Source organism: Acanthisitta chloris, unplaced genomic scaffold, assembly GCF_000695815.1.
Source record: "Acanthisitta chloris isolate BGI_N310 unplaced genomic scaffold, ASM69581v1 scaffold27566, whole genome shotgun sequence".
Classification (NCBI taxonomy): domain Eukaryota; kingdom Metazoa; phylum Chordata; class Aves; order Passeriformes; family Acanthisittidae; genus Acanthisitta; species Acanthisitta chloris.
In genome coordinates, this window is record NW_008677992.1 from 22,512 (window position 1) to 32,602 (window position 10,091).

The 10,091-nt window shown below is 38.6% G+C and overlaps 1 protein-coding gene across 1 annotated transcript in view; it reads right to left on the reverse strand.

Annotated features, from left to right (window-relative positions):
- Positions 1-10,091, reverse strand: part of LOC103804139 (spectrin beta chain, non-erythrocytic 5-like) — a gene marked incomplete at its 5' end in the record, with an annotated part of 27,482 nt that overhangs the window by 6,163 nt on the left and 11,228 nt on the right. The window contains 9 exons of the mRNA XM_009076736.1: positions 1-67; positions 963-1,139; positions 1,943-2,132; positions 4,229-4,446; positions 4,964-5,119; positions 6,249-6,443; positions 7,147-7,351; positions 7,931-8,127; positions 8,486-8,698. The exon at positions 1-67 is cut by the window's left edge and continues 35 nt beyond it. Coding sequence (XP_009074984.1) covers positions 1-67; positions 963-1,139; positions 1,943-2,132; positions 4,229-4,446; positions 4,964-5,119; positions 6,249-6,443; positions 7,147-7,351; positions 7,931-8,127; positions 8,486-8,698 — 1,618 coding nt within the window. The remainder of the gene's footprint in view (positions 68-962; positions 1,140-1,942; positions 2,133-4,228; positions 4,447-4,963; positions 5,120-6,248; positions 6,444-7,146; positions 7,352-7,930; positions 8,128-8,485; positions 8,699-10,091) is intronic.

Here is a 10,091-nt window from a genome sequence, read left to right on the forward strand (position 1 = left end):
GTGCTGCAAGCATCTTCTCAAAATCATGGTGTTTCTTCAGTAATTCCTCTACTTCAGACACTGAATCCTGAATGGAAAAATTACCAGAAATGGAAGTCCAATATCAAGTCCTTCAGAAAAGATTATGACTAAGATTTTCAGATTTTCCCATTCTATTTAGATGATTCTGATTTTTTTTGCAATTGAATGCCTAAACCCCTGCTAGGGTGTGAAAAATCTGAATTTACACTTTAAAAAATAAGTCTGTAGGTTGCAGTCTGTCTGCTGTACAGTAGAAAAGGAGCTCAAATAACAACCTTCCGTTTTCTGCAGAGCCATGGTATAGTACCATGGCTTCCATCTATAACTGTTTACACTCATATTAAGGACTTGGATTCTAGTTTGTTCTAGACACAGAATTTAATCCTGCCCTACAATACATGCATCTTAAACCTCTGTCATGCTCTCTGCTTAGTTTTTGATACCCAAGTTTATGACTTTGTTTTCCCACCTTAAACTATCAGAAGACAGTCAACAATGATCCCAAAAACATGCATGCTGATGTTTGAAAAGGAATTTACAAGGTAGCTTTCAAGCCATTTGTGTAAAACATTCTACCACTCAGCATGAGCTGGGACAAAACCCTTTTTCTTTTCGAAACAGGTTCTCAGAATGACAGGGAAGGTTGAACCTTCTGCAAGTTATTATAAGTGAAAAAAAGGTCTGGAATTCTCTCCCATCTCCTATCACCCCCCAGAAGTTCCACTTCCAGGAGCCCATGACCATGTCAAATGCAGCAACTGCCCTGGGCTCCCTTCTCTAAGAGAACAAAGCTCCTGCCCTGTCTAATCTCAAGGGTGCATTACTGTTTAGACTGTGATTAATTTCAGGCCTGAGTTGATACATGCTCCAAGCACTCTGTATATGCCAAGGGGCACATAGTGTTCAATAGTGTTTAATAGTATTGCACTGTTGTGACTCACCCCATAGCTAGGATCTGAAACAAAGCTCTCCTTGGCAGCCAGCCATGCTTCTGCTTGTTCCAGCTCTCTGCGGAGCAATTGGATCTCCCAGTTTTCTTCATATAACACTTTCCTCATGTCCCAGCTCTCCTTTACCTTCTTCATCAGCTCTGACAGCTCTAAGAGTTTTTCTTCAATCTAGGAAAATAACATTTGCAATGCCAGGAGGTGTAAAATCCAATCAGACTTTCATGTGACAACCAACTAGAATGTAATTTGCCTTCGTGATTTAGAAGATGACCTCTACATAACTTTGTGGTATTAACATAATTTAGAAAGGATGCCTGAGTACTCATTTTTCTTACTTGGATTCATTTAGCCTATATATTGTACAGCTAGATATTACAATTTTATGCATATTTCACATACTGTATGACCAGTATTCTGCCATATGATTTCTCAAGATGAAACTTTATACCCAGGCAACTTGTATCATATAACTAGTGAGAACCAGAAAATTCAACAAATACATCCATTTATGGCAATGGAGCAATGGAGAGACTTAAACTGTGGAAAGTTTGCTTGTTCTTTCTGCAAAAAAAGTAATGTAGTATTGCATAAATTCTGAAGACATTTTTGACGGTGTGACCTCTGGGGGCCTACAGACAGTGTCAAGACAAGCTTGGGCAAAGTCTAAAGGTACCTAGACAGCAGGATCACAGAAATTTTAACATTCTTGCCCCTTTGATCATTTCCAAATAATTATATATCTTCTGGTGTACTCAGGGACATCAGTCCTATAGGTGATTGCAACGTGATGCATCATAAGAGCTTTTTTCTTTTTGCACGTGCCATGTGAAGTACGTGGCTTTTAATAGTAAAGAACCTGATTGTCCTCTTTCATTCTTCTATTTTGAAAGAGTGACAAAGCTGAAACTCCTGTATGTTTCATGTCTTCTTTGTTTACTCTTGTTTGTGAAATATTTAATTCATCAACTCACCTCCACAGACATGAAATGTCCATTCTTCATCAAGTCACCTCCTGCCTGCTGCATTTCTTCATATTTTAGCCACTGCTTCTCTATCTCGCGCTTGTATTCCTCATGACGCTTGATAAGCAGTTCTGCTCCCAGGACATCGTTTGCCAGTTCCTCAGATATCACTAGTGCATGCATCTCATTGGCCCAGGCCCTACAAAACAGAGCCAAAGGATAAAAAGGGAAGGAATCTGAGTCTGTTGGGTATTCAGGAATGCACACATCCATGGCTGTGGACACATATATAGACTTCTATTTGCTCACAAAAGATATTACTATTGTCCTGGTTTGGGCTGGAATAGAACTAATTTTCTTCTTAGTAGCTGGTACAGTGCTGTGTTTTGGATTTATATGAGAACAGTGTTGATAACACACCTATGTCTTAGTTGTTGCCAAGTAGTGTTTACACTAAGCCAAGGACTTCTAAGTTTCCCATGCTCTTCCAGTGAACAGGTGCACAAGAAGCTGTCGAGGTGGGGGGAATATAGCCAGCACTACTGACCCAAACTGGCCAAAGAGGTATTCCATACCATGGAACACCATGCCCAGTATTATAAACTGGGAGGAATTGGTCAGAAGGGACTAACTGTTGCTTGGGGACATGCTGGGTACTGTCAGTGGGTGGTGAGCAACTGTATTGTGCATCAGTATTTTTGGGGGGTTTATTTTCCTTTTTATTTTTTTAATTACAATTATTATCTTCATCATTAGCATAATCATAGTTAGTGTTACTATATTTTACTTTTTTCAATTATTTAACGGTTCTTAACTTATGAGTTTTTTGTTTGTGTTTTTTTTAAAACTTGTTTCTGATTTTCCTCCCCGTCCCACTGGGGGCCTGGGGGAGTGAGTGACTGTGTGGTACTTAGCTGCTGACTGGGGTTAAACCATAACAATGAACAAATACATTGATGGAGGTTTACTCACAGATCTATGGATGTTTATAACCTGATATAATATTCCCAGTGTTGTTTCCATACATAGCCTGTTAAAAAGTCAGCTGCAGCATCTATACATCCTGCAGTATTGCACATTCAAATCTTGAGAAAAAAAACTAACAGCAAATGCCTAGGCTATACACATTAACAGTACTTTTATACATTGTACAGGTACACAGAGACTTTCAGATGTCCATCAAGACCTTATCACCATGTATGAAAGTACTTCATATACATACAGAGAACTCATGCAAAGAAAGATGTTAATAGATACTTTTTAAGGAAAATTTTCTAGTCAATGAGTCTCAATTGTCATAAAGCAGTGCATCTTGCACCTGAGCTCAGAATCTATCCCTTACCATAGTAAGTGTCCAATAGTGACTGGTAACCATTTCACTGCCCTTGTATTCCTATGCCTGTCATAGATTAGCTTTTTCATTATCTAAACTGATTAAAAAATGTCTGTAATGCTTCCATAAGAAATCCTGTTAAAAAACCACAATTTCCATCAAAATGTATCAGTTTTGATGAAGATGACATTAAAATGATGAAATAAAATATTGCAATGTTGGTCTGCCACTTTGAGTTTAGCATATTTCTATTAGTTACTTCAATTTTACATTAGACCTGTGCTTATGGATACTTTGGCATGATCGATTTAAACAAAACAAGACATTTAGCTCAAAATATCTTTCTTAAAACATTGGTTTTGTAGATGCTTTAAACATTCACTATCTTGTTCTAATACAGATTTCAAAAGGTGGAAAATATAATGGAATTTCCCAGCAATCAAATTCTTGAAAAAAAAAATTGGCCCCTAGTAAGAATGGACAGAAGAGTGTGTGCATGTGGGCAATGCCATTTAATACATGTGTGCAAGGCACTTTCAGCACTTGAGCAAGTGTTACCCTATTCTAGAAGGTTATCTTTAATATAGTTGCTTTGACTCTGAGAGAAGGTGCACCACTATCTGTGCAGGTGTACAAATTACTTCACTACCTAGCAGAGATTACCTCATCTTCCTACAAAATCAACAGTGTTTTTAAGTGGAATTGTGAAGCTACCAAATCTATCCAGAGTGCCTGAATTTTTCAAGACTGTCTAGGTGGAGTGCCACAGTCACCTCTGATATCTGGTAAATTCTGTGAAGTGCTGTTGAGAAAATGCCATGTATTATTATTCAGATATTTGCAAGCAAGCTGCAGAGCACCTGGGCCAGGAGTGAAACAACTAACAGGTGTAATATAGAAAATCTTATATGGGAAAGACAAGCAATAAGGCCCACTGCCAGACTCAAGGGGCCAACACATACATCAGCTCCCCGCAGCCATTGAAGTAGAGCTGGACTTGTTCTGCCTGGCTCAGTCTTGCCTTCCTCTCCAGAAACTTTTTGTCCAGGTTTTCCCAGCACTCATCCACATCTGTGAGTCTCTCCATGATGTTTTCCTTAACTTGGGGGTATGTTCGGCAGAGGTGCCAGGCCTCTCCTCGAATCCGTTCCAGTTCTTTCATGATTACTCCTAGATCTCTCTGGAACAGAGACAGAATGGATTGTAAGACCAAGTCACTACTTACACCTATCAAAGCAGATGTTAAAGATGGTGCATATCTTTTCTACCCACTGGCTGTACAGAGGCTAGAAATATGAATCTGTCAAGACTTGTCCTCAGTTTTCTTTTAATGCCTTTTAACATCAAACATAAAAGAAGTTTCTTTAAATATGGTGTACTGGTTATATTGGTAAGTATGGAGCTGAACACTCGTAGTTCAGATGAGACTTTTGTAATTATAATAACAACTTGGCATAGATTTTAGAAGAGAAGCTCATCCTTAGAAGCAAAAGCATTAATAATGTAATAGCACAATGTTAAAAACAGGAGGAAAAGGCCCTCTTCTGTGAAGCACAAACAATATGTAAGAGTGAAATAAATTTGTCTTTTGTGGACTGCAAACAAGACCCTTGAGAGGATTTAAAATCAAGCATCAGTCTCTGGTTTTCTTTGCCATCTGTGCTTTTCTGCCACTATTTCATGTCAGATCCCCTTACCTCTACTCCTTCAAGATGACTGAGAAGTGTCTGTACACCTGGAAGATCATACCCATAATCTTCTATATCCACCACTGCCTCTTTCTCCTGCATCCAGTCCTTTAGTTCATCCACATCATGATCATACTGATGAACTTGGTGGGCTGCTTTTAGATTCTGGAATAAAGGAAGAATTTAATGGCAATTCTATATAGGATGTCTGCAGAATTAAAAAGGGCACCCTAATATGTCATTATGCAGTATAGATGGAAGAAAAGTGGGAATGAAATACCTTCCCAATTAAGTCACCTGAAAGTGAGGTGTTAAGCTAACCTCATTTTCCCATGTTCTTTTGGACAGCGGAAAGAAACAGATCTCTCCAAAGAGCAATTTATCCCTACATAAGAAGAATGATCAAAATGGAGAGCATGAATTGCCCTCTAAAGGTAGCTTTCTACACTATAGGAAAGTGTCCCAAAAACCTCGCTTGGAATAAAGGTATACACTGCAAACAGTGAAAATAAGAGGAGCTGAGTAAAAATCAGGGGTTTTTTTGAAATAAGAGAATTAAAAATGTTCTAATACTATTTTACATTCAAACTGTATATTAACAATTGTCATGCATTTGCTGCTAACAGACAATAGTGGGCTTAAGCTACTTTTCTCATGCAAAATGTCCATGCAACAGTAGTGAAAAAAAGAGTTGAGGACACCTGACATTTTATGTTCTCCTTAAAACAAAAATGTTGAATTCTATGAGTCCTCTATGCTTTTTCAAACACATCTGTGACTGCAGTTTCATGAGAGGGAGTGAGCTGATTTAACAGCTAACTGCTGTGAAAGGTAATGGATTTGATTCTGTGTCCTCTAACACATTCTCTCCCATACACCTTCTTTGACTTCGAGTAGTTAACTCAGCAAAAAGTCTAGAGACTTTCAATCTTGTTTAATAAGCTGTTTAATAAGTTGTTCAATAAAGAGACCAATTAGTGCCAGAGCCAGATTCCTGTTAGTGGTGCTAAACTGTTAAATTGACTTTGTTTTTCAGGAAACCAGAGTTAACAGTGAATTAAGGAAAACAATTACTTGAGGCCGATATATATCTGTCTAATATAAGCCTTACCAAGAACACTAGGGTAAGCAGTGGCTATAAAGGGAAATGGCTCAAGGAGGAATTGAACAAAATTCACTCATTGCTCTTATAAACCTTGTGTTTCAACATGAGCAATGCACTGGCTTTGGAAGGAAAGAAGGATATGGGAAACTGCAAGGAAATCAGTGCCCCAGTTTTTCATGTATTTCCTACCTCTGTCCTTGTCTCAATGGCATGGCATAGTTTCTCCCACATCTCATTGATTTTCTTTGTTCTCTTCTGGATAATGTCCATCTTGCTGTGACCCTCCTTATCCAGTTTAGATGCTAACTCATTTAAGGAGACAACTTTGGAATGACCCAGAGGTTTCACCTCATTTACAAAATCTTTAAACTTTTTCTTCAGCACCTGCAGAATAAATGGGGATACAAGCTTAGGTATAAGACTTTTTGCCTACCTCTATGAGAGGCAGACTGATTCACTTTCTCTGTTCTGTATAACTAAAAAGCTATGTATTGCAACCTACTAGTATAGATCGCTTGACAAACCCAGGTGATCTGGAGTCAGAAGAAGGCATCTATCGTCTTGATCATTCAACATCCTATGCCACAGAGAAAAATCACCCACATCCTGACAAGCAGACACTGCCCAGATCAAAGGCTAATAAATACAACCTGTTAGGGTGTCTACATATGGAGCAATTGTTGAGGAGTGGACTTATACCTCTCTGCACTGTGTGCCCTGAGGAGAAATTTACCTTTGAAATCAAGCAGCCAGAGGTGTGAATGCTGCATTGCAGCCTTCTTGACTGAAATTGTTATTAGAGCATGGCCCTGGTCATGCCAAACTTTTTAGGTCCTGTTAAATTTATAATCAGGGCAAGCAGTGGAAGTGTGCTAACCTCACCTTATCCCAAGAAAAAAAACTAACTTTCTGATGCACTTTCTGAGAGCCCTGTATCAGCAGACAGAAGCCAGTCTGAGTTCTTGCTGCAGAGATAACAGGTTTGCTTAACAAGCTTCACTGTCAGCAGCTACAGAAAAATTGCAGCAAGTATATTCTTGCTTTGTCACACAATGCATACAATACAACACCTTTCATTTTCTTTTACCTCAACATCATCTAAGTCCTGCCCATAGTCATCGGACTCTGCTACAGAGTGTTTAGTGGAAAGCCATGCATCCACCAACTGGAATTCTCTTTCAAACTGATAAAGCTGGAATTGTTCTTGCAGGCATTTTCTCCGGGTCTCAGATTTCTGTAGGAGAGACTGATAGTCTGCCAGGATCCCCTGGAGCTTTGAAAGTATGGCTGAACTGCAAAGAGCAAGAATAAAAGATATATCTTTTTTTTTCTTTTTGAACATTGTCTTTTCTGACACGTTAAATTTGCAACACCTTTGAAATACAGAATAAACCAGATAACATCATGGAGTGAGTTAACACCAAGCTATTAAAGCCAGCTAGTTCAGGAAATTAAAGTGTATAATACAAATGACTGCTCTTTTCACTTTCTCCTCCCCAGATATAAAAATAAACTGGCAATAAAAAACAGTGAACTGTCAAGAATGTTAATTTCCTTTCCCAAGCACAGTGTTTTTTTCAGCATTCATTGTACATTAGAACTGGATGACAGTTCTTAGGAGGAGACAATGGACAAAGATGCTGATCTGCATTAATGAGCCTGTTGTTAAAAAACAGCAGTCATGAAAACATTAAAACAAACATCAGGCTTTTTGGGGGGCAGAGTGTGTGTGAAGGTGATGAAGGAGTGTTGGATGTCCCTTGAAATTGTATTTCTGAATGAGCCATCAAACAGGGTTGGACTTTTCTGTGTCTGCTTTCTCTGGGCATTTCTGTTAGACCTGGGGAAGAAGGCTGTTTTCGTTTTCCTACCTCTCTGGACTGTCTTTGTTTATTAAGCTGGCACCTGTCTCCTGTGCTTTCTTGATCCGGGGCCTAAAACTATCCATGTCCAGTTTGGTAGCTTCTAGTTTACGAAGCAGAACTTGTGTGGATTCTTCATTCTTTCCATAATCAGAGGTATCCAGAATCAAACTCCTCTCTGCCAGCCATGTCTCCACCTCCAATAGCTGTATAAAATACAGGGATGAGCCTTAACACAGCTTAATTTAGGTCAAGACAAAGAAAACAGTGGTGCACTGACACATCAGTAAAGAGAAGGAGCAGCTTAGGTGTCTTTCTGTAATGCAGTCTAGCAGACACTGCTCCAAGAAATGTGTACCCAGAATCCAGTAATTCAGTTACATGTTTACTCACTGCAGTTAGTTGGAAAGATAACTGTTACTTCTCCCCTCTATCCATATTTACCAGATATGAAACATCAGGACAAAACAAATTCTGCTTCTTAGCACTTAAATCCATTCAACAATATAGGTGTCCTATTAAGCAAAGAAAGACCAAAATAAATCTTGTAGGAACCATCGGTACCTCACTGAGGAAGAGATAGGCCTCATATGACTGCATGAGCCTCCGTCGCCTCTCTTGAGCCTCTGCCTTCAAGGTTTCTACAGAAGTCTCGAGCTCCTTCAGGTGCTCTATAATCTTGTGAGAGGCTGAATGGCCTCCCATTACCAGTTGCTGTCCCGTACTGAGCACTGCTTTGGTCAAAGCATCCCGACTGTTTATCTCATTCTCCAAATTCTGGAAAGAGCAAGATGACAGACCAAAAACTAAAGCTACGAAGATTTTTATTCCAGAAAATGTAGTCATGTAATTCTATTATAAATTTGCTTTCTATTCATGAACACAGGTCAGAGGTACAAAGTCTGAGTGCATGCTCAAAGTGGAGTGGAGGAGGCTTTAGGGGTGAAGGGGTGATTATAGAAATCTAATTTGGCCACGAATTTTGAACTTTGGTGTGTATCCACCTCAGAGTTTGAAGGGAAGAAATACTAGTTACAAGCTTCTTATCTGTATCAGTGGAATCTACAGATAAATAACCACTTCCACTCCATTATGAGTCTCAAAGACTTTACTTGCAATTAATTTTTGAATACTAATAGATTTTACAACCATATGCACACCTACATATACTCTCTCAAATATTTGCCTGGGTAGACAAGGACCATGCTGTGAATTTGTCTGCAAGTGTATGTGCATTCCTCAGCTGACTATGCCTGAGCACTTTGAGCACAAACAAACCCTGCAGTTTTACAATTGTTCTGTTTATTTTCATAGCTATGAAACAGCAGCTTCAGAGTTAGACTGTGGTGCTGTGTCAATGTAGAAGAGACACCTCCTATGAGGACAGGATCTGGTTTTTCAACTTTAGTATCAAACTTGGCTGGAAAAGAGCTCTTATTCTAATCTTGCCTTTAACTTCCTCTTACTAATTTCAAGACAGTCACTATGTTGTTGAAAGGTGACACCATATCTGACCCCACAAGAATGGAATCCAGTGGTGAAGATTATAAAACACCTTTTACTCCATACTAATAATAAGCTAGCAGCATGAAGAACAACTTTGCAGTTGAACATTTAGGAACATTTATCCACAATACTTCATTTATAAAAATAGGAATTTAAAACAAAAAGGGCAGGAGAAGTGAAGGAAAACTATTCCAAGCCACGCAGCTGTTCGTATGCATGTTATATTTGTGTTCAAATGCTGTTTTGCAAGACATAATTTTAAATTTTTTTAGATTAATACCTTCAATGCACAAACTCCTCTGTGGTAATAAACCAAGGCCTGAATTTTGCAAATCTGACTCACTAGGATGAACAATAGAGGGTGGAACTAATAGTATGTTCAATTCTTGACTATTACATTACCCTGACATTTGCTTGCTTGTAAACCAACATTAAAAACAAAGTATAAAGGCTTTAGCTTATAAAACAGTAAAAATTCAAAGCTTATATTTTAATTCTGTTTCCAGAAGAATAAGTAGTAAAATGGCAGGAAAAACGGGCATTTTATTATGCACTAGTATTATGATCTATATCTCCCATTCCCACAGTTTGTTGAAATATTTTGAGACTAAGCCAAGTAACACAAAGATAATTGCAGCCTAAAGCAGCGTCTCCTCTATTCCTG